General features: G+C 42.7%; 2 protein-coding genes and 1 non-coding gene across 10 annotated transcripts in view; 1 reads left to right on the forward strand and 2 right to left on the reverse strand.

Moving 5' to 3' along the window:
- On the forward strand, window positions 1–11,511 carry atg9a (ATG9 autophagy related 9 homolog A (S. cerevisiae)). Of its 2 annotated transcripts, none has more exons than XM_026933590.3 (16): window positions 1–150; window positions 380–463; window positions 1,797–1,949; window positions 2,106–2,149; window positions 2,815–2,879; window positions 3,035–3,184; window positions 3,269–3,410; window positions 4,049–4,797; window positions 4,878–5,031; window positions 5,706–5,885; window positions 6,233–6,466; window positions 7,599–7,837; window positions 8,702–8,819; window positions 8,935–9,136; window positions 10,031–10,134; window positions 10,277–11,511. In XM_026933590.3, the coding sequence occupies exons 3-16, from the start codon at window positions 1,847–1,849 to the stop codon at window positions 10,283–10,285; spliced, it is 2,493 nt and encodes an 830-aa protein (XP_026789391.2). In that variant the 5' UTR covers window positions 1–150; window positions 380–463; window positions 1,797–1,846; the 3' UTR covers window positions 10,286–11,511. The 2 variants fall into 2 exon arrangements, with proteins under 2 accessions (XP_026789391.2, XP_026789392.2); XM_026933591.3 differs by having other exon boundaries at window positions 384–463.
- Window positions 11,512–11,844: 333 nt separating this feature from the next.
- trnak-uuu (transfer RNA lysine (anticodon UUU)) lies at window positions 11,845–11,917 on the reverse strand. Its single transcript has one exon. It is a non-coding gene; the product is annotated as a tRNA-Lys (tRNA).
- A 2,265-nt stretch (window positions 11,918–14,182) lies between these two features.
- pcnt (pericentrin) overlaps window positions 14,183–23,332 on the reverse strand; it is a 36,422-nt gene continuing 27,272 nt past the window's right edge. For 5 of the 7 annotated variants that reach the window (XM_053229801.1, XM_053229823.1, XM_053229816.1 and 2 more), the window contains 18 exons: window positions 22,694–23,188; window positions 21,771–21,888; window positions 21,503–21,675; window positions 21,206–21,400; window positions 20,946–21,113; window positions 20,192–20,387; window positions 19,676–19,898; window positions 19,440–19,590; window positions 18,333–19,031; window positions 18,033–18,188; window positions 17,745–17,909; window positions 17,324–17,485; window positions 16,840–17,063; window positions 16,659–16,735; window positions 16,256–16,397; window positions 16,013–16,143; window positions 14,802–14,924; window positions 14,183–14,611 (listed from right to left, as the gene is read on the reverse strand). In XM_053229801.1, coding sequence (XP_053085776.1) covers window positions 14,568–14,611; window positions 14,802–14,924; window positions 16,013–16,143; window positions 16,256–16,397; window positions 16,659–16,735; window positions 16,840–17,063; window positions 17,324–17,485; window positions 17,745–17,909; window positions 18,033–18,188; window positions 18,333–19,031; window positions 19,440–19,590; window positions 19,676–19,898; window positions 20,192–20,387; window positions 20,946–21,113; window positions 21,206–21,400; window positions 21,503–21,675; window positions 21,771–21,888; window positions 22,694–23,188 — 3,642 coding nt within the window. In that variant the 3' untranslated portion in view covers window positions 14,183–14,567. The remainder of the gene's footprint in view (window positions 14,612–14,801; window positions 14,925–16,012; window positions 16,144–16,255; window positions 16,398–16,658; window positions 16,736–16,839; window positions 17,064–17,323; window positions 17,486–17,744; window positions 17,910–18,032; window positions 18,189–18,332; window positions 19,032–19,439; window positions 19,591–19,675; window positions 19,899–20,191; window positions 20,388–20,945; window positions 21,114–21,205; window positions 21,401–21,502; window positions 21,676–21,770; window positions 21,889–22,693; window positions 23,189–23,332) is intronic. The other 2 variants (XM_053229807.1, XM_053229824.1) reach the window with 2 other exon arrangements.

Below are 23,332 nucleotides of genomic sequence, written 5' to 3' on the forward strand. Positions count from 1 at the left end.
CATGATTGGTCAGAGTTCAGCCAGAGGGCTAGATACGTTGCTATCGGGCTGTCAGAAATGAAACCAAAAAAACACGCCTGAAAAAGAAACTAAATATTCAGTAATTACTACGACAAGTCGCTGCCGGGTCGAGTCTCAGAAAAGGGGAAGGTATGTGAAAGAACCGGCGCTGCCTGCTAGTTTTATCCGCCGCTGCTATGTGATAGAGCAGGCCTGTCCTGTATTTATTAGCTTAGCTTAGCTTAGCTTTGCAGTATGTCAATGGGGCGGACGGTGTAAACAGTGGCGTCATGACAATTCAGAAATATCAGAAATAAATCTCGGTTTCATATATTTTTAAAGCCTGTGAAGGGCTGAATGCTGTTGTTCTTGTCCCCAGAAAGAGCTGAGTTACTAAAGGCTGCAGAAGAAGAAGAAAATGTGGGAATTAATGCAGTTGTCCTCCATGTAACTACATTATAAGGTAAGATTAGCTAATTATAAGAAATACTATCATTCTTATTATTCTGGGATGCTTATCGTTTTTTACAATTTATACTTCAGTAACATGTCAGTAACATGTCAGTGCTGTGTCATCAGCATTATGGGTGATTGCTTCATATTGGCTTTGGCCAGTGTTAGGCAATGAGAGCTCCTGAAATTCCTGTAAAAACACACGAGTGACATTTCCTTCAGCAAGGATTTAGAATCACACAGTGTTTCTAATGGCCATGTAAAGGTCCAGATGTCAAGCATGGAAGCCTGCTTTCTCATTAAACACTCCGGTCCTGAAGAATCACAGTGTTTGGATCCTCGCTGCTCCAACACAACAGCTCCACCAAGAGTTGTCCCAAATGCCACTTCTAGTTACTTCTATTTATTGGGGATTTTTACTCCGTTTTTCCCCAATTAGGTCATTTTTGCCCATTTCCACCTACACTATATGGCCAAAAGTATGTGGACATCTGATCATCACACCCATATGTGGTTCTTCCTCAAACTGTTGCCACAAAGTTAGAAGCACACAATTGTATAGGATGTCTTTGTATGCTGTAGCTTTACAATTTCCCTTGAGTGGAACTAAGAAACCCAAACCTGTTCCAGCATGACAATGCCCCTGTGCACAAAGCGAGCTCCATGAAGACATGGTGTGTGAAGGTTGGAGTGGAAGAACTCGAGTGTCCTGCACAGAGTCCTGACCTCAACCCCACTGAACACCTTTGGGATGAACTGGAACACCAACTGAACCCCAGACCTCCTCACCAACATCAATGCCTGACCTCACTAATGCTCTTGTAGCTGAATGAACACAAATCCCCACAGCCACGCTCCAAAATCTAGTGGAAAACCTTCCCAGAAGAGAAACGGAGTCCAACTCCATATTAATGCCCATGGTGTATATGACAGCTACCAGCTTGGCTTTTCAAGCATCTTTTCAAAGTCTGGTCATTCTCCAGGACAGCTGAACACTCACAGGAAAGCGCTATCTGCCCTCTTCCACATACATGAGCTCAAAGATGCCCACGATTACTCCTGGCCACGCATGTCTGTTGGCTTTGGATTTGATCTCCTGACGATAGGGTGGGGTCGACCTCACAGTCACAGGAGGGCAAACAGACAAGTCGTCTCGGTCCTGGGCTGATACACTCACATGTGGAATAGGTCTATTTTATTCAGTTATGCTGGTCAAAAACAGCAGGTCTATCTAAACTTCTTTCATCTGCATGTTGTTCTAGTTTTTCCAGTTTTTAAATGCCATTGTAACTTCACTAGCATCCTGACCTAAATCACTAAGCCCTTCATTCCCTTGTGTCCAGTCCATAGGTGGGATGGTGTGTGAGCGGTGTGTGTAGTGGCAGACGGCAGTATGGCCCACTTCGATACAGAGTACCAGCGCCTGGAGGCGTCCTACAGTGACTCTCCTCCAGGAGAGGAGAATCTGTTGGTTCATGTACCAGAGGGCTCGAAATGTAAGAGAACGGTTTGGAAGCAACGTGGTCATGATACGACCCTGATATTTTTATAGTCGTAGTAAAAAATTTATAGTGAAAATCGTATGGAAGGTTGATAAGAGCAGAAATTCCCGAATAAATGCTCTAACATTTTTCTCCCCTTTTTCTTCTCAGCTCACTGGCATCACATCGAAAACTTGGACCTCTTCTTCCAAAGAATATCCTTTCTGATCCAAGGGCTAAATTACCATCCTTGTAAATATTATAATTTTTTACCATAGTAGAATTCTATACTCTGATGGTCGTTTCTATGGTGACAGCTAATTCACAGGGGTTTGTATGGCAGCCGCTCCACATAATCTAAGCCTAATAATAAACAGATTTAAAAATGTGCTGTTATTTAGCAAAGAAAACCCATGTAGTTGTTGATATGGTGAAGATTTCTGGAAGGAGATGCTTATTTACTATTTATGGAAGGAGTCTTCAGTGTCAGGGCTTTGCAGCAGAGAGTAGGTTTTCTGACCTGGGAAAATGTTCAGGACAGGAATTTACATTTTGCGATTTATTATTTATTATTAACTTTAAAAAAGAGGAAAAAGTGAGATTGGTGAGTTCATGTTTATAGCTGCTGCTGTATATAAACATTCCACAACACTGAATGTAACTATAAATGGATAAAAATAATTTTAATCATTGGCAAATGGTATAAGAGGTTGTGGTATAAGAGAACTAGAACACTTCAGGACATGCTGTTATAGCAAAATAATCAACTTCAGGGTGGTAACATTAACTCTGCTTCATCACACCACTCTGTTGTGGATTATTTTTAATTTTAGTAATCTTTAGCAAGAGATTTAAAGAGATTTTCTTTAACTTTTGTTACGTCTATAATCTTCATCAGAAGAATGGGTTCACTTGTATGCTTCTGGGGGAAATCTTTGAGCTCGTGTAAGTATAACCAGGTCAACCTGCTTACCATAACACATAAAAGCGCATTCTGTAAGGTTTCACCACATCCTTTTCCTTTTTGTAAAAAAAAAAAAAAAAAAAGATGTTTACCTTGTAACTAGCTGCACATATAAAACCTGTCAATTTCATTTCAGGCAATTGGTCTTTGTGGTGACATTCACTGTTTTTCTGGCCAACTGCGTGGACTACGACATCCTGTTCGCCAACAAGTTTGTCAATCACACTGACTCGTCCAAGGTGACTCTTCCTGATGCATTTCTTCCCATGGATGTGTGTCATGCTCGGTAAGTCTAGTGACTCACTGCCATTCATAGGTCATGTAAGCTTGGTACTTTATCTGAAAAAGTGTCCTCGTTCCTACATTTTAGGATTCGTGATAACGTCTTGGTTATTTTCATTCTGGTGATATCTGGGGTGTTCTGGCTCCATCGTTTGGTCAAATTTATCTACAATGTCTGCTGCTACTGGGAGATCCGCTCTTTCTACATCAACGCTCTGAAAATGTCAATGGTGAGTAGGTTTCATGGTATTAATCAACTATTTAAAAACACACAAGATGATGAAAGTGATGAAAATTTAAGGAAAAGTGCACATCCTCATATACACACACAAAAAAAAATCGAATCCACTCATTGTTCTTCTTTCTTTGGAACTATTTTTCCATAAAACTGGTTCCTAAAAAAGATCAGATTGCAGTATATGCTGAAAGAGAGAGTGGCTGCGAGGAAAGCCGGTTCAAAAGAGCTAACTAGCATGGAAGTGTGTGATGTAGCTTAGCCAAAAATAGAACAGTTTGTTTTCATTCTGGTCAGCAGTGCCGTGTTCTTCTGTGTGTCTGATAGCAGTCGTGATAAAGATAGGCACATTCTAGGAGTGAAAGCAGAGATAGCATTGTAACGTAACAGCGGATTTCACAGCGAAAGTGTTTTCAGAGCAGTTGTATCTGCTGCACGGAGAAACAGAGGTGCAGTAGTGTGATTTAGGGTGAATCCAGAGGGAGGTTGAGAGTCTGCAGTCGAACACAAAAGGGATGAGAGCCACTGGAGTAGGAAACTTGAACGTGCTAAATAATAGATGTTAATGGTGAGTGTGTTGAGTGAAGAAATTCTCTTTTCGGTGGTTAAACTGCTGTTTTTTTTTATTGATAGGCGGACCTTCCTTATTTCACCTGGCAAGAGGTGCAGGCACGGATCATCGAGATCCAAAAAGAGCATCAGATCTGCATCCACAAAAAGGAACTCACCGAGCTGGACATCTACCACCGCATCCTGCGCTTTAAGAACTACATGGTGGCGATGGTGAACAAGTCCCTGCTGCCCATCCGTTTCCGTTTACCTCTGCTGGGCGATTACGTCTTCTACACACGCGGCCTCAAGTACAACTTTGAGCTGATCTTCTTCTGGGGCCCCGGCTCTCTCTTCGAGAACGAGTGGAGTCTCAAGTCCGAATACAAGCGCGGAGGAAACCGGCTGGATTTGGCCGACCGCCTGAGCTCGAGGATCTTGTGGATTGGCATTGCCAACCTGCTCCTGTGCCCCGTCATTCTCATCTGGCAGATCCTGTATGCGTTCTTCAGCTACACGGAGGTCATTAAACGCGAGCCTGGCAGCCTCGGGGCTCGCTGCTGGTCCCTGTACGGCCGCTGCTACCTGCGCCACTTCAACGAGCTTGATCACGAGCTCATGTCTCGCCTCAGCAAAGGCTACAAGGCATCGTCCAAGTACATGAACTGTTTCATGTCACCTCTGCTCACAGTGGTGGCCAAGAACGTAGCCTTCTTCGCCGGGTCCATATTAGCCGTGCTTATTGCTTTGACCATATACGACGAGGATGTGCTGTCTGTAGAGCACGTTCTCAGCAGCATCACGCTCCTCGGGGTTTGCGTTACAATCTGCAGGTGTGTATTTTATAGACTGAAGTTTTTTTTGCGCGTTCATCTTACATTATTGCAAAATATTTCCGTTTGTTCCTCTGCAGGTCGTTTATTCCCGACAAGCACATGGTGTTTTGCCCAGAGCAGCTGCTCAAAGTGATCCTAGCACACATCCACTACATGCCGGACCACTGGCAAGGCAACGCCCACCGTTACGAGACCAGAGACGAGTTTGCTCAACTGTTCCAGTATAAAGCTGTAAGACACACCTATCCTGGATCCTCTTATGAAAAGTGTTCCTCATATAGGCAGAAGGATGTTGAGGAGACTTGTGTAATTATCTAGCATTCACTCGGCTATAAGATTTGTAATTTGTAATGTAAATGTAATTACATAAAGTTAACGTTTGAATAATAATGAACTTATGATTTATTTCCTACCACAGACAGAGTGAACATTTGCATCAACCATGTTTATCTCTTTAACATTTCAGATCCATTTTTATTTATTTACCCAAAGCAATATTTTTGTTGGTATACTTGCCTTCATGTATAAATATTTTTTAGCCCTTATAGGTTTCCCGTTAATGCTGTAAACTTTTTGTTTGATTTGTGTTTTGATTATTTTTACATATTATAAAAATTTTTAAAAGAGATTTAAAAGTACATTAGTCATGTAATCTTTTTTTTTTTTAATAAATAGTCTTCTAACTTAAGTAACTGCTCATTTCCCTTCAGAAAAAAAATTCCCAAGCTAGTGTATCTCTGTGAACATCTGTATACAGAGTGTAGACTTAAGAGAGTTAAGATTAATATTATTTCAACATTTATTTTTAGACGGTGAAATCTTAATCGATATTTTTCACAACTCACTAAAGGAACAGACAGTTAAATGTGTCATCGCTTCCTCCTCTTTCCCATCCCATGTGGCAGGTGTTCATCCTAGAGGAGCTGCTCAGTCCCGTCATCACACCCTTCATCCTCATTTTCTGTCTGCGCCGCAAATCTCTGGAGATCATCGATTTCTTCCGAAATTTCACCATCGAGGTGGTGGGCGTGGGAGACACCTGCTCTTTTGCTCAGATGGACGTCCGACAACATGGCCATCCAGCAGTGAGTTTAACCCGACACTTGATATATAAGGTTTTATACAATTATGAGCTTTAAAGCCTTTGGTTTTAAATGTTACAAAATTCCTCGTAACGCTAAAGATCTGTCACGTACTAAGCATTATCCAGTGGTGGTTCCAAGAAATACAGATTTTTAACTACAATTAATTTATAAACAATACAAAAACAGAAAACTTCACCATATCAACGATTCTACATTTTACTTTGATAAATAACCTGTTTATTATTAGTCTTAGATTACGTGGAGTCCTTGCTGTAGATTGTCCATTAGAGGAACTCTCATGTCTCTCTCACTGGCTAATTTGACTAATTTTGATTGATTCGTTCCAGTGGATGTCTGCGGGGAAGACAGAGGCCTCGATCTACCAGCAGGCAGAGGACGGGAAGACAGAGCTGTCCCTCATGCACTTCGCCATCACTAATCCTCAGTGGCAGCCTCCACAAGAGAGCACGCATTTTATCAGCCAGCTGAAGGAGAAAGTGCACCGCGAGGCCACTGGGGGGCAGCAGGGGAATGCAGCGGAGAACCTCACTTCTGCTCACTCACTGCAGTCCGAGTCAGAGGTGTGTGTGTGTGTGTGTGTGTGTGTGTGTGTGTGTGTGTGTGTGTGTGGAGTTTGCAAACATGGGGCAACACTGGGAATTTGGTTTCTTTGGGAATGGGGGGGAGTGAAACCCTATATCACAGGTTTCATTATAGAACAATATCAGATGTCATCAGAAGAGACATGAAATGAGAAACATATGTGGGTTAGGAAACCTGTTAGAATGTTCATTAAAATATTATTTAAGAGGATTGTTCTTAAGCTTCATTAATTTATCACAATAATGTAGAAACATTTTTTTCTGACTGACTGTCCTTTTAAAAATATGCAAGCTTCTTCTTTTTTCCTTCTTTTTTTAAGTGGCTGAAAGTCATTCTTTTTAATGAGTAAGTTGATTTCCAGTGGGTGGGGCAGGTTTGTCTTCATGCAAGAGAGGAGAAGTGATGTAGCGTCTCCAGTAGGAGTGATAGCCGTTGGTACAGTTCATTTTTCCCCATTATGAAACATTATCTGTGTGTTTTGGTCCCTGAAGGAGCATGAAGTGTTTGACCCATGTAGAAGAACAGCAATCAGCACAGCAGTTGATTTTAATATGGTTGCAACTAATGATTATTTTGATAATCGATTAATCTATAGTTTTTTTTATACAAAATATTACACTAAAAGAATTTATTTACAAATATTCCTTTCCAGCATTTCAGTAGACCAACTAATTGGTAATTCATTGCCAGCTATTTTAATTATCGAATTTGTAATAGACAGTGACTCATTACGCATGGATACTGTTTATAGACAAATGATTTCCATTCAGAATTACATTTTCATTGAGAAGTTGTCTGATTTGTAATAACATGCAGGGTTTTGTGTAGGTAGATATGTATTTTGGGTGGCTGTATTGTACTAGCGATAGTAGCAGTAAACTTATGATAAAAAAGACGTATAATGTCCAATAAAGAGAGATTTGAACTGCGCAAGGCAAAAATCACTGCATGTGTCAGTGTTGGGATTTTCTTTGTCATGCTATATAGTCATACTAGTATAGCATCAGTGCTCTCTGACTCAGGAGTCTTACATCACTTCACATTTTACTTTTGTATTGTTTAATAGTTTTCATGAAGCAAGGCTAACCTGTGTGCTCTCGATCCTCGAAGCCTCGAAGTCTCATCGCTAACCTCCTGGCTGGACCGCCGTCCTTGGCCTCGCTGCACCTGGGTCGAGACGGTTCCATCATCAATCACTTGTCGATGGGAGTGAGCGAGGGGGCGTCAGCCCTGCGCTCCCTCTCCCCCCTCAGCACCAGCCTGCACCTGAGGGCCAGCTACCCGTCCACCAGGCCGCCCCGACCGGACCACCCTGCTGTGGCAGCAGGCAGAGCCATGGCAGGCTCCGGGTACTCATTCTTTTCTTTTCCTTTTTTTATTTTCCCCCACATATTACAAACACAGCAGCTATAAACATTCCATCACCATCTCGTTTGGTCTCACTCCATCACTCACTCACTCACTCACTTTCAGTAACTGCTTCATCCTGATCAGGGTCTCGGTGGATCCGGAGCCTATTCCGGGAACACTGGCCATGAGGCAGAAATACACCCTGGATGGGACACCAGTCCACATACTGACTGTTACAAAGTGCTGACACTGGAGACTCCTTCCATTAACACTAAACAAAAGTCATCTTTACAGAAAACCTCACCTAATCACCAATAATTACACACATTTTTTTTAAAATCCCTGTGCGAGTTGTTGCTATAGAAAGGATAACATAATAGAATGCGCACATTGATATAAACCTGTGATGTGCAGCTACGCTACTGTCAGAGCTGCTGTTAAAAAAATGAATCTACACCTTCTGACCAATCAGGATCGAGCATTAAACAGCACTGTGGTATGATCTAAAACTAAATTGCGGAAACATCCCTGCTACGATGGCACCTTCTAACCAAGCCCAGAATCAATCCTGGATACAGATTTAACTTACATTTTTCATTTCATTGCTTCTCAGCTGTTTGTTTAAAAAAAAAAAAAAAGTAAAAGTAATATTTTGTCGATACGTTAATCATCATGGCCTCTCATATTAAATATAATCAATAATAATTCCTCTCATTCAGGAATCATATAAAAAACCTTTATAAGCTTTTCTCTTGTAATGGCAAGGAAGTTGAGAAGTATTGTTTGATAGAAATTTAACTGACTGTACTCTAACGTCTCTCTCTCTCTATCTCTCTCTCTCTCTCTCTCTGTCTCTGTATCAGGACTGATGCTCGCACTGTCAGTTCAGGTAGCAGTGCTTGGGAAGGTCAGCTGACCAGCATGGTCCTATCAGAATACGCCTCCACAGAGATGAGTATTCACGCCCTGTACATGCACGAGGTAAAGCAGACAGCATTATTTTGAAACATTGCTACAGTAGTACACATTCATACAATCTCATGCACGCATGCACTAATCACCTTAATTCACTCTCCTGATCAATTTTTACACTCAGATGCACAAGCAACAGTCTCGTGTCGAGATCTCACGCCACACGTGGCACAGGCAGGAGAGCGACGAGAGCAGCGAGAGCGTCCATGATTACATGGAGGCGACGCGCAACCTGCCCCGCTCCAACACTTTCCCCTGCAACACCACACCCAACCAGCAGGGGGCCACAGCCCAGAGCAGTGTCAGTCAGTACGGGGGAACGACAGGTAACACAACAATAACACAAGTCTCAGTAGGTTTGCTGCTGTTGAAGAAACTATTTACATCTAATAATGTTATTTCAGCTAGCTGTTAAGTTGACTTATGCTTTTAACAAGTTTTAAATCACGTCCATCTCAACTAAACGTCCTCCAGAGCACACAATGCAAAGGAAAAATAGGATGGCTCAGTGTTTAACTTTTTCCCGACATTCAGTACTAATAATTTTAAAAATATTCTGTCAGATAATCTACACACTGAACATTTGTAAAGCGAATATAAACTGAGAATACCAGCAGAGGTTTAATTAAATGTTTTACTATATACTGTACATATTATATTTTTAAAACAGCACTGTTTAATTCTTGATTCTGATTGGTCAGAAGGTGTTGATTAATTCTTTATTACAGCAGCTCTGACAGTAGTGCAGCTCAAATCCCAGGTTAATATCAGTGCGCTCGTTATAATGTTATTTCTACAGTAACAGCTCATTCACTGTAATGTATAATTGTTGATACAGTGAAGTTTCCTCTAAAGTAATATTTATTTAAGATTTACGGAAGGAGGCTCCAGTGTCAGTGGTAAAGCTGTAACTTTAATTTCTCTGTAACAAGCGGCTTTTTTTTTCTCTTATTAACTTCATGAGAGCCTGGTGAAATAATGACTGTTTATAGCTACTGTAATGTAAATGATAATAGGAACTAATTTGCAACATTAAATGTAACTATTAATGGATCAAAAGTATGATGTTTCGTTAACAAACAGTTGTGTAATCATTGACAAATTGCTGTGGTATAAGAGGAATAAAACATTTGGGAGATGCTGTTATAGGAAAGTAATGAACTTTGGGGAGGTGCGATGCATATTATCGGATGTAAATGTGAATATTTTCTCTCGTGGAGGCGCTCGGGTTCAGCGCGTGGCCCGGATGCCGATGGGAGGCTGGGAGGAGGAACCTGTAGCAGAGGAGGGTTCTGAAGATGAACTACCACCACATGTTCATAAGGTAAAAACATGACACATCTGCAATGGCATAAAGTGCAGTACGTCTTTCCAGATGTTTTAACATGGATTCCTAATGCTTGAGTATTTTATTGATTAAGTTTCGTGCTTGTTTTGTTGTTTTGTTGTTTTGATCTTTTGCGCAGGTGACATAATGAAGAAATTCTCAGACCTTCAGCTTCAGAAAAAAACACTGAATGACGGAAAATGTATTTATTCATCCTTTGACAGCACTGATGTTTAAAACCGCTTGCCACTGTAAAATATGACATGTACAAATGACTTCAGGATGAATCAGTGGGTAAATAATTATCACCATCATCATAGTCATCATCATAGTCATCATCGTTATTGTTATCAAATGAATTACACAACAACATTTTTTAATTACTTGCAATTAATTATTGGGACCTGAAGTTTATTATACATTTTGCTCGTCTAATGCAATTATGAATAGATTATTTTAGCTAGGTGAAGGGGGAAAAAAGTATATTTTTTTGCTATTAAGGTGTTCAGCTTACACAAATACACATGCACACTGATGACATTATCACTCCAGTCTGTAATCTTCTGTTTGAAGACTAAAAATCCAGAGGAAATTTGAAAATGTATTTTACAGCCAGGTGCAGGTTTGAAACTTATTCATCAAAGCATGGCTCTGGCAAAAACGAAACGAAACAAAACAAAACAAAACATGTACGCTGAGACCTGCATGTTCTTTACTCTCTCTAAAGTTTGCACACATGAGAATGCACTTTAGCTTCTTGTCAAATCCAAAGGATGTTTTTAGCATTTGTTTTTTTTTCTCAATACACGTGTTTCATTTTGTGCCACAGTGTATGTATGTAAGAACTCCAGTGAGGGTTTGTGGTTAGAGAGGGAACTGGTGCTCGAGTACATCGTAAAATATCGTAGTGATTTACCAAAATGGACTCACAGAGTGATGGAACTTTGCAAATCATTGCCACAGGAAATGTTTTTTTTCTTCATGTACAGATATGTATAAAGGAAAGCTGTATTTGTGCTTACGTACAAAAAAACCCATATCTCCGAAATGCAGCTGATGCATGAACATGTTAAATCATTTTACCAGGTGTGAACTAACTTATGAGCTATACATGTATGTGTACATCTTTGCATCGTTTTATTTTGTCCTTTTTATAGACTTGAGTTGTAATAATGTAAATTTGTACAGCTGTAAATTCATTATAAGAAAGTGTTCAATAATTTGTGCATTCAAAGCCGTCTTTGTGTGTGGTGAAATTTTTCTTTAACTGAATTTGTTTTTATTTTTATAGCACTTTTAACCACAGCTTTACAGAAATCTGGATGTAGAATTTCAGTGCGTTGTATATACCAGTATTAAACCCCTTGAACCTTTTCCACACACTGAATGCTTACGCAGCTCACGACAGTGGAGTGACAGTGGAGGGGAAAAACTCCCTGAGACTATATGAGGAGGAACCAAACTCGAAAGGGAACCCGTCCTCTTCTGGGTGAACTATGAATCATTACAGTACAGGATGTTCATTATGAGCAGATCATGATTATGAGTGAATCTCAGGGTGAAGATTTAACAAAATTTACTTGATAAATAGAGACAAAAATGTTTTAATTTAATAAAGAGCACTAAAAAGTGAGAAAACAAAGGGCTGCATGCAGTGACACTCGCATAGAAATTGTACTATAACAGAAAAGAAGCGAAAAGTTTGTTCGCCCGAACAGGGACTTGAACCCTGGACCCTCAGATTAAAAGTCTGATGCTCTACCGACTGAGCTATCCGGGCTCTGACCAAGCGCCTCATGACCATACCTATGAGCTTTATTATCCGCTATGCTGTTTATTTATCTATTTATTTGTTTATTTTTGCTCCTATGTGATACACTGTCTAATATAACGTTTTTTAAATAAAGCTTTAAAGTGTTAATACCGCTGATGTACTTGAAAAGAAGTACAAGAAGGGCAAAGTCCCAGTGGACAAAGTTACTCACTCACTGAAAGTGTATTTTGATTTAACTTTAACACGTCTCTTAAAAGATAACATAAATCTTATAAGATCTGGGACTAGATTAGAAGCTCTAGCTGTACACTTTCAGACATGGTGACTGATTTCTGTGCGTATTTCCCGTCCAAATGGAGAAAAACAGTCGACACAGAATTAGCCATTTTTGCTAGCTAGTGAGAAACGGCCGCCATATTGAAAAGGGTCTCAGAGCTACCCGTAGCAACAGGGGGTTAATAGTGAAGCCAGAATGCCTCTGTCGCCCTCTAGCGGCTGGCTGCAGTACGATTTTTAACCCCGCCCAAGCCCATGCTAGTCTTTGGTAAAGGTGGCAAACTTTCATTTTTTAAAGTTACATCTCTACGCATTATTTTGATAACACTGTTCTGTCATTTTCACAAGCTCAGCTGACCTTGATATTCTTCCTCGATATTCTTCCTTACCATAAATGAGAAACTGTCGATAAGCAGTAAGTTTTTGTGTCAATTTTCTTTCAACCTTGCTTATATTACATTGGATGGATGACACTGAAGTCACTTCTGTAATTTCTCTCAACATTTTGCTCTTCTCAGGTGCTGTGACACTAAATAACTTATTTCCTCATAGATGCGAGTCAAAAGTACTTGAACTTCTGCCCCAGAGAATTTTTTTTTTGTTGTTGACCGTTTAGTCGTCATTTTGCGCTTTCCACACTGTGAACCTCGCCCTTTTATGGGGTTTTGGGAGCGTCACCAAATGCAAATCAACTGTGGTGTACAAGCGCCCCGTAATTTATGGGATTGGGGGCAGTCGTGGCTTAATGTTTAGAGTCTTGGACTTGTAACCCGAAGGTGAACCTGCAGGTTGTGGGTTCGAGTCTCAGGTCCGGCAGGGATTGTAGGTGTCTTCCACCCTCAATACCACGACTGAGGTGAGACCCTTGAGCAAGGCACCGAACCCCCAACTGCCCCCAGGGCGCTGCAGCAAAAAAGGCTGCTGTGTGTGTGTGTGTGTGTGTGTGTACTTGGATAGGGTAAATGCAGAGCACAAATTCCAAGTATTCACCATACTTGGCTACACTTCACTTCACAACATAATGCGAATACAAAAATTACACAACTTCACTGGAAGATTGATGAATAAGGCCAATGTTGTCTATTCATATATACAGTCTCTGGGTCTACACCCTGATAAAATCAGCTATAACTCACTTTTCCCCCTGAAATATAATTTAACATGCTGGCTCACATGACTGAGGGACCCCTGTCTCATTCCTAAAACCCACTAGACTTGGGAGTGAGCGAAAGCCTGGTTTGTAACAAAGTTTTCGTTTCAGAAACAGCAGTTGAGAGGCCAGTTATCACTGAGAAACCATCAGCAGCCATTAAATAACAGCTCTAATAATGAATTTAACAAATGAAACAAACAATCCTAATCCAGGAGTTTCCACTCTTATCTGTAAAGGGCCGGTGTGGGTGCAGGGTTTCATTCCAGCCAAGCAGAAGCCACACCTGAGTCTACTGAAAGCCTGATCAGCTGATTAACCAGGTGGAATCAGGTGTGGCTCCTGCGTGATTGGAATGAAAACCTACACACACACACACACACACAGGGCCTGTGTGTGTGTGTGTGTGTGTAAGATTGGACACCCTGTCCTAAACCATATTAGCACTTACTTTTGAGTGAAGGCATTAATTCTTGTTTTTTTTTTTTCCCCCAACACTCAGAAAATTTAAACACTTAAAACATTTGTACAAGCTGTTTTTTTTTTTTTTTTAAATAAACCTGTAGATTTGAATTTCAACCATGCGTAGATTTTAAATTCAATCATTTGCAATCGTTGCAATGTCTGATTCACAGACACGGACCACCACCACCACCACCACCACCTAACCAATCAGGACACTGATATCTTTTGTGCATTAATTCAGAAATGTCTGCTTCCTGCACTAGCATTCAGGCGGTCTGGTGTAGTTAGCATACACACGTGTGTGAGGTTAGCTAGCCTGCACCTTTAACCATAGTTATCCCCACTTTAAAATCTTTACCTTCCAGAGACAACAAACATGCTTGAAATATTAAAATATTTATTGAACATAGAAAAGCTACAGTTTAATATAAAATCTATCTAATATAAAAGACATAAACTTGCGTCCTTGTGCAGTATAATGGTGATTCTGTACAGATTCCAGTGCAAAGTCATAAACAAAAACAGGGAAGCTACACACAACTAAACAACTGTGAGCAGATTTACAGACTATCTGGAGTGAGAAACATTTCGAAAGATATAGAAAATAGTCACTGACTCTTTAAACACTTTGAGGTGTTCGTTTGTGGTTAATCTGAGATTGGAGTATAAAAGTAGATTAAAAATAATTTATTGTAAAATGATCAAGTATCTTGAACACACACTGGCAATACAACACTGGCTCAGTGCTGACGGTGCTTCATTTGTTCATCTGTCAGTTTTCCTGGGAAAAGGGAACGTCGCAGGGGAACCTAGCGAGAAGGAAGAGAATCGTTCAGTTAATACAGTATTCAGCGTGTTTAATGAGACCCTCACACTCCACACCCGGGTGTTTAAATGCTCCACAGAGTTAAATGTGACTGACAGCACAAGATGATGACCTCGTCTCTGGCTAAAGCAGTGAGTTAAGCACACAGCGGGCCGGCCGAGCCCTTCACTCACCTAAAGGCCACATGTAACCTGGCGACAAACAACTCAAATACAGCCAGCTTCTATTCTCATGCAACCATTTCTGCCGAAAGCCCATCATATCAGGGAGACTCCGCCTCCGCTCGTCTCGGGGGACTGCAGGACGGAGGGCAGACAGTGAGCACCAGCAGCAAGACATCCAACGGATCCATCCGTCTTGTGTAATCAGTCACAGATACTCCACAAAAGTAGCAACAAGTTCACGATTAAACACTTTGAGGAATAGTGGGATTTAATTACGCTGGTGTGTGATTACACAGGTTGATGGGTGAACAGTGTGAGTTTCTCAAGTGATTTACAGCGACATGTGCATTAATGGTCAGTGCAGAATTTCCCAGTTATGAGCACTAAAGAAAAGGAAGTGGTTTTTATTAAAGAACATAAGAGCATAGATATATACAAAATATATATATATATATATATATATATATATATATATATATATATATATATATATATATATATATATATATACACTGTATAAGGCTGCTTTCACACTTTGAGATTGGAGCAGCAGGGGGAGGTTCATAATAAATAAGGAATAAAACACTTGGACGAAGGTTTGATGAAGCTGAGTTACTGCTACCACCCAGAAGTTGATTATTTTCCTACAGCAGCACATACTGAAGTGTTTTATTCCATTAGACCGCAGCAATTTGCCAACGATTACACTTTTTTATTATTTAAAGCACGTCATACTGTTTATCCGTTTAGAGTTGCACTGAATGTTGTGGAATGTCTGAGAAAAGTGAAACCCTGTTCTCACTTACTTTATAGCAGCTAAAAAACCTTCGCTCCCTCACCAGCCTCTCTTTCTTTCTCTTCAAGTTGATACGACAAAAAAGATAAATAAAAAAAAATAATCTCAGCTTTTCATGTTAGAAAAACCGCAAAGCATAAACTCCTCTGTCCTGAAAACTTTACTGAGTCAGAAAACGTGCTGACTTGTTACAAAGAAATGATACTTCAGACTCCTTCCATAAATGTTACATAAACATCTCCTCACTTTACCATAAAACCGTAAAAATCCTTCTATATGAAGCAACCGCTATACAAGTCCATGTGTGAGGTGTTACTATAGAAACAGTAACGTATTAGAACATTAGGCAGCAACACTTTAATTCATAGGATTACATAGAAAACTGTGTGAAAACAGGAAGTGTGTGATGTATGCGTGTCCCCACCTGGACGAACAGCTCCTAGACGCTGCTGGACGCTCTCCAGATGATGAATGTAGTCGGTGAGGGAGCGTTCCTGCTCCTGGGAGGGGGTGAGAGTGCGCTCAGACGGGGCCAGGATGCTGCTGGAGTAACCTCTGAGAAGCACATAACTCAAAATATCAGCGTGCTAATTTTTACAGGATGTGAAGTGACAGGAAGTAAAGAGGCAGTGCTGTGCCTTGATGAACTGGACATGTGCAGATTTACCCATTATGAAGTCTGAAAGGAGATTTAACCGGCGGCACCAGAGGCGAGACCGCAGTGCGCTGGGTGAGAACGCGATCACGAGTGGGTGGAGAGTTGAACGCAGCTCCGGACTGCTGCGGTTTCAGAACCTCGGTCCTTACGGCTGGTATGGAGAAGGAGGGAAAAAAGTCGTATAATAAAATACGTCTGGAATGAAACACTCAGTGTTGTGCTGTTATAGGAAAATAATCCATGACTGTGTGATGGAGCGCAGTCATCATCCTGTAGTTGATTATTTTCCTATAACAGCACATCCCGAAATGTTCTTTAATTAATTAAAAAAACTGACATGCTATACTTTTTTAATCTGTTTACGCTTACATTTAATTACATCACTCAGACATCGAGCGATTAACAATCTCACCTGCACTGTTAACGGTCACACTTCCTACTGAGCTTTTTTTCGTAGCCCTCTGCCACTTCCTGGTGAGGAACTTAAGTCTGAGGGGGCAGACGTTAAGGGGTTACCAAATCAGGTTTTGTATAAAAAACTCCTCTATGAGGAAGTCATGCAACAAACCGAACTCTCTCTGGTCTCTCCCTACCTGGAGATGGCGATGAGCGCTCTAACGGCACTCCTGAAGCGGCTGATTGGTCGGGAGGCTTGCGAGATGAGCGATGGCTGAGCACCCATTCGTGCTATCAGAGCCAGCGTGGCCTGCTCACAGTCCTGGAAACCTCCGAGCAGCAGCAGCAGGTAGCGCTTCTGATACACCAGAGACTTCCGGTAGCTCTCTGCCCTCAGGTACTTTTCATACAGTCTCTGCACCTGCAGCAGAGGAAGACAGATGGAAGATGTGTGTGATGCAGTCCATTCTCTTGATGATGCCCTCGACAGTGAGAACTCTACAGCACATTTTGCGACTGCGAATTTCAGTGCGTCATTACTACCCAGATTATATACGTGGAAAAAAAAAAAAAAAAAAAAAATTTAAGCCATCAGATGTTGCACCACTCAAAGCTAATCAGGGGTTGTCCAGAACCAGGGATAGGAACGTGTGCATTAAAAGAAACAGACTGGGGAATTACCTTATTGTTGGAAAGGTCAGTGATTGGTCGGTTCTCGTTCCTGGCTGTGGCCTTCACGAGATCATCCTCGGCTTTGTGTAGAGCAGCCTGCAAGGCCACCTTCTCCTTCTGCCAGACCAGTTTCTCTGATAATACAGACGGGTCTAGCTGCACCGAAGACTTCTCCCGGAAAAACAGCACACAGACTTTACAATTCTTTATCCTTACCATCAATCGATTTTCAGGACAGTAAGTCACTATAAGACACCATTTTCCATCTGTCTACCAGTTGCGCTCGTTTTACGATAAAGTTCTGGAGGAATTCTCAGCAGCAAGAAAATAACAGCAGCAGTAATACATAAAATACAGGAAATAAAAATCTATGGTGACCAAGCTGCACTTTCTCTTGCCATATTTTGCTAAGAGGATAAGAGCCGTGTACCTGTTCACTGCGTTTGAGGTTGTGCAGGTCTCTCTCCAGACAGGTGATGGTGTGTTTGAGGGAGATCTTCTCCTCACTCAGAGCTGCGAGACGCTCCGCCAGCTCAGAGTTCTCCTTTAATACGCGCTCCAACAGAGAGGAAGAGGAAGAGGAAGTGGGCGAGTCCTAGAACAGCCATATGTACAGATAATGAGTCTACAGCATCATGAATGAATGCTTTTTGGTAATCTACAGAATTTACAGTCACATGCTGTGGAATCACAGGCGAGTAGCGAGTGTGTTTATAACCTGTGTGTGAGTGATGCGGGTGCTGTCAGTAGTGTGTAGGTCCCTGTGCAGGCGTTCTGAGGTCAGCCGCTTCTCCTGCTGCTCCAGGTCAGCCAGAGTCTGCTGCAGCTGTCTCAAACGCTGCTGATCTCGCTCTCGCAATGCCTCCAGCTCCAGCTGCACAGGAGCAAAATTACACACCAGGGTTTACAATAGAACTACAGATCAATGTAATACTTATATACTTATATGAGTATAGCCTGCACATATATTCATGCTACTATTAGTTAAACTGGTATGGTATGTACGTCCCTCCCATACCAGTTTCTCTTTGGTACGCTCCTGCCGCCGCTCCTTGTCCTCCTGCTCCTGTTTCTCGCGCCACCTCTGCTTTTCCCTTTGCTCCTCCCTAGCTCTCTCCTTTTCCTTCACCTCTCTCATCTTCTCCTTCATGGCATCCAGTTCTGTCTGAAGCTGAGAGGCTCGGTGTCTTTCTGTCTCCAGGGTGCGGCTCACCTCAGCCCGCTGTGCCTGCAGGCCCTCCAGAGCAGAGCGCAGCCTCTTCACCTCCTCCTGTCCTCTCTGTGCTTCCTGCTGCGCTGCTTCCTCCTGCCTGCGTTTCCCCTGGAGTACCTGGGCCTGCAGTCGGTCCACCGTGGCGGCGAGCTCCTCGGCCTGGCGCCGCTCCTGCTCCAGCTGCGCCCTCAGCTCCTGGATGAACTTCCTGTCATGGGCGCTTGCCGCCTCCTGGGAGCGAACTTCCTCCTCCAGGCGGCGAGCATGCTCCTGCGCCTGGTGGGAGAGTGTGCGCGAGAGCTCGGCAGTACGCGAGCGCTCTTCATCCAGGCGTGAGAGGGCTAGCTCGGTGCGCTCGCGCTCCTGGGCCAGCAGGGCTTCACAGCGGGACTGTTCAATCTGCAGCTCAGCACGCAGGTTACTGACGGCTACACGCTCCTGCTCCAGCGCAGAGTTCAGCTCACTCAGGCGAGTCGCATGCTCGCTCAGGGAGGAACGCAGAGACTGCAGAGAAAAGTTACAAGTATAAAACTGCTTACTGCTGCACAATACAAAAAAATAAATAAATAAAAATACGAACAAAATGCAAAAATACATGTTACACATTGTGACTGCTACATACCACACAAAAACAAACTGATAAAATGACTAACCTGCATTAAATTGATCAAATTGTGGCTTTGCCAAGTAAGGAATAAAACACTTGAGGGTGTGCTGTTAGAGGAAAATAATCAACAACCGGGCGATGTGATGTGACCAGACACAAAGAGGAGTTCCTATCACCACCCCGAAGTGTTTTATTCCTCTTATATCACAAAACTTTGCTAAAATCACAGTTAATATAAACGTGGCATTTGTAACTGCACTGGTGTCAGAGCTGCCGTTATAGAAAATTAAATATTAAGCGAGCACCTCTTGAGTGTGTGCATGCTCCTCCTGTACGTGTTTGCTGTTGAGTCTCTCATGATGGAGTTCCTCCTGGAGCTGTTTCACTCTGGTTTGCTCTCGCTCGGCAGCCTCCACACAAGCCTGATGCTCCTGCTCCTCACTCTCCACCTTCAGCCTAAAGGAAACACAATTTTTTAATTTCTATAGACATCTTATTCAGATCAATAATCAGATATGCTACAGAAGCATGGCAGAAATACCGAAGTTTGTGGATCTGAGCCTGTAGTTCCTCTTGGGTTTTACTGGCCAAATGCAGCTGCTGAGTGCGTTCCTCCAGCTCCACCTTCATCTCCACCACCAGCTTCTGCTCTGCCTCCAGCTGGTGATGCTGATTTGTTGATCTGGACTGCTCCTCCACCAGGGAGCGCCGCACTTCCTGAGATGCCGTTTGCTCCTGCTGTAGCTGCCTCTCCAACTCGCCAACTGTTCCCATACATACACACAAACACACCAAAATGACATTATTCCTAGGGGCGGGCAATGTGGCAAAAATATATCGCCATAATAGTTGAAGATGCCTTTACGATACACAATACGTATCATGATATATAATTTTTGCTGATGATTTGATATAAAGTGTCAAGAGCAGGTTCAGAGACTTCTGTCCCACATTTTAAAAAAAAATCTAAGTAAAGGAAGGAAGCTAAAAGCTGGTGCCATTGGAGCTAATTTTTTTTTTTTTTTTTTTTTAGCTTAATGCAAGTAAAATTATTCACCCTGTCTGTGCAGCTGCTGTTGCGTCTGCACGCTCTCATCACGAACAGCATTGAGCGAGCTTTGCAGCTCTCGCAGCTGCTCCTGGCTCTGCAGCGTGCAGGCGTGCAGCTGCTCATGCAAACTGCGGATTTCAGCCAGGAGACTGTTCCGGTCTGCACTTAGCAACTGCTCCAGAGACCTCCTCTGCTGCTCCTCCTGAGAGAGAGAGAGAGAGAGAGAGAGAGAGAGAGAGAGACAGAGACAGACACACAGAGAGAGAGAGATTTCTATTCTCTAATTTCCATCACTCTACATGGATAGAGAGGAAGAGAGCTCACTGATATAACTCACTGTGCTTGTTAATAACAGTTCTTCTCTTTTGTATGATGCTTGACAATACTGTAACTGCATATGGTCATGCCAATAAAGATTACATAACTGAATTTAATTGAGATGTACAGAAAGAGTGACAGAACATGCAAGAAAAAGAAAATGCAAGACAGACAAGGTGACTGCAAAAGTGAGATAGACAGGGCCAAAGCAAGGCAGAGAGAGCAAGAGAAAGAGATCAAGACAGACAGAGGACGAGAGAAAGAGCAGGACAGACAGAAAGCAAGTGAGAGAGTGAGACAAAGAGAGCAAGACAGAACGGAGAAGACCGAAAGAGAGCGCGCCAGAGACGGAGGCAGAGACGGAGGCAGCACAAGAGCAGAGTGATAGGGAGTGATCTTGTTTACTTGAGAGACAGCAAAACAACAGGTAACATTTAAGAACCTGTTTTTGCAGTAGCATCTCTAAGTGCTTCAGGAGGGACGTGTAGTCTATGCCAGTGTTGGTTGCCATGACGTCCTGAAGCTGCGCATGAAGCCACTTCCTCTCGCTGTCAAACACACTCCGCACGGCCTGCAACAGCTCCCTCCGCCAGTCTACATCACCATCCACCTACACAGGAGTTACAAAAGGCTCGGTTTATTCACGATTGTGTGTATCGACAATAATTCAGCAGCAGAATTAGGTCTGATCGGGTCAATGACCTTGGGCTCACGCTCGGCCATCCTGCAGAGGAGCTCTCGGAGTGACAGCACCGTTTCTTGCAAGGCCCGCCTCTCTCTCTGCCACGATGGGGGTGGAGCCTCCTCGGAGTCTGGCTGAGGCTGTCCGGCAGGGGGAGGACGATGGGACAGAGACAGCACTCTGCAGCTCTCACGGTACACGCGGTTCAGCATGGCCTGGACATCCAGACAGCATTAAAGTATAGAGCAATGAGAGGAATTAAAAAAAAAAAAAAAAAACAGTCCATCATAATAGAGGTGTGGTTTCCAGGTGTATACCTGTAGCTCAGGTGAGAGTAGCTCGTAGGTGTGATGCAGGCTGCCTGCTGCGCTGTCCGAGCGTGATGCAGGTGCCATGTCTCTGCTGCGCAGGTAGTCCACAAAGTGAGCGTCAAGCCGCTCCGTGTGCTCCAGCTCGTGCTTCAGCTTGGCCTCCAGCTCTGAGCTCACATCTGTAAATATCAATGTGTGTGTGTGTGTGCTCAGAGCTCAAAACAAGCACTGCATCAATGATCTGTATCAAACAAGTACAAGTATGTGCACTCACTGCTGCCGTATCCATCGCTGGCCCACTCTGGTGCAGACACCGGAGAGGTAGAAGAGAGAGGAGAGCGAGATGGAGAACGAGATGGAGTCACATCATCCAGATTCTCCAGCTCCTGAACCTAAAAAAGTATTTCATATGGTTTAGTGTCCATGAAAATAAGGATTTTAGTGCTCCCCATTTTAAAATACAATTAAAACCCCAATCTTTTCCATTCACGTAATCACTTATTCATCAACGCAATCATCTTACTGTGCTGACTAATATCCGTTTATTTATCTCAATTATATTTTCTCTTTCTTTCTTTCTTTCTTTCTTTCTTTTTCTTTCTTTCTAATCCGCAAGTCGTAAGAGTAAACAAACAAAATGTTAAAGAACATAATTGTTGCTATGGTGTTTTTTGTGCAGAGACAGAAAACACAAGGACTTTGCGTTTTGCCGTTTCTCAGTAACAAGCTGCATTTTTTTTTTAAAAACCTATTCATTTCAAGAAAAAGGGGAGGAATTTAAAGCTGCTATATCCCAAGTGATAACAGGAACTAACTTGTTTCACAGAACATTTCACAACATTAAATGTAACTACAGTATAAGCGGATAAAAAGTATGATATGTTCTTTAACTAATTTTTAAAAATGCATCATTGGAAAACTGCTGTGGTATAAGAGGAATAATACTTCAGGACATGCTGTTATTGGAAAATAATCAACTTCAGGGTGGCAACAGTAACCCCGCCTTACTTTGGGCCTCATCACATCACTCCACCGTTGATTATTTTCCTGTAACAGCATGGTTCTTTAGTTAAACGCCATTAAACGTACCTAACTAGTATTCATTCAAGTCTCCAGATCGTTTAAGGTTGTGCTACCTCAACACACCTTACACCAAACACCACAGGTCAGCAGGTAATGCTCATTTTTGACTTTTACCTTGTCAGCGTCCAGTGAGTCGAGCACAGAGAGGTTCTCACAGATGGAGAGGGAACGTGGGGAAGCAGAGGGCGAGCGTGTGCTGGGTGGATCAGTCTCTGGCAGCAGTGCGAGTGGCCGTTTCAGCTCATTTCTCTCCATGGGCGAGTGCTTGCTAGCCAGCTCCAGGCTGGTGCTGCGCAAGCCACTCAGCTCCGACAGGTGAGACGCGTGGAGGTGAGACGGCCGCTCTTCGCTGCACTCGAGCCGCCGCAGCACCTCCGGAGAAGAGAGGGAGGAGTCGTGGGACAGGCCGTCCAGGAAGCGCTGTTCGGGCTTGGAGCCGTGGAGCTCGGCGTGCTCCTGATGGCTGCAGCGCTGCCGCAGCTCCTCCAGCTCCCTCTGCTGGTAGGCCAGCTCCTCTTCTTGCACTTCCAGATCGTCCTGCAAGCCACGCAGCTCGGCCCGAAGATGCTGGTTATGCTCCTCTAGATCAGCCAGAGCACGGTCCTTGGTCTGGATATCAAAAGGATTTTAGCCAAATTTTTAAATTAAATATAACTTTAAGCACTTTAGTAAAAGTTTAATTCTACATAGGCTAAAAAGGAGATTCTACAATATAGATTAGACTCTTTAAAAGATCTTGAAGTATCCTGATTT

Source organism: Pangasianodon hypophthalmus, chromosome 2 (genome assembly GCF_027358585.1).
Source record: "Pangasianodon hypophthalmus isolate fPanHyp1 chromosome 2, fPanHyp1.pri, whole genome shotgun sequence".
In the NCBI taxonomy this organism is placed as follows: Eukaryota; Metazoa; Chordata; class Actinopteri; order Siluriformes; family Pangasiidae; genus Pangasianodon; species Pangasianodon hypophthalmus.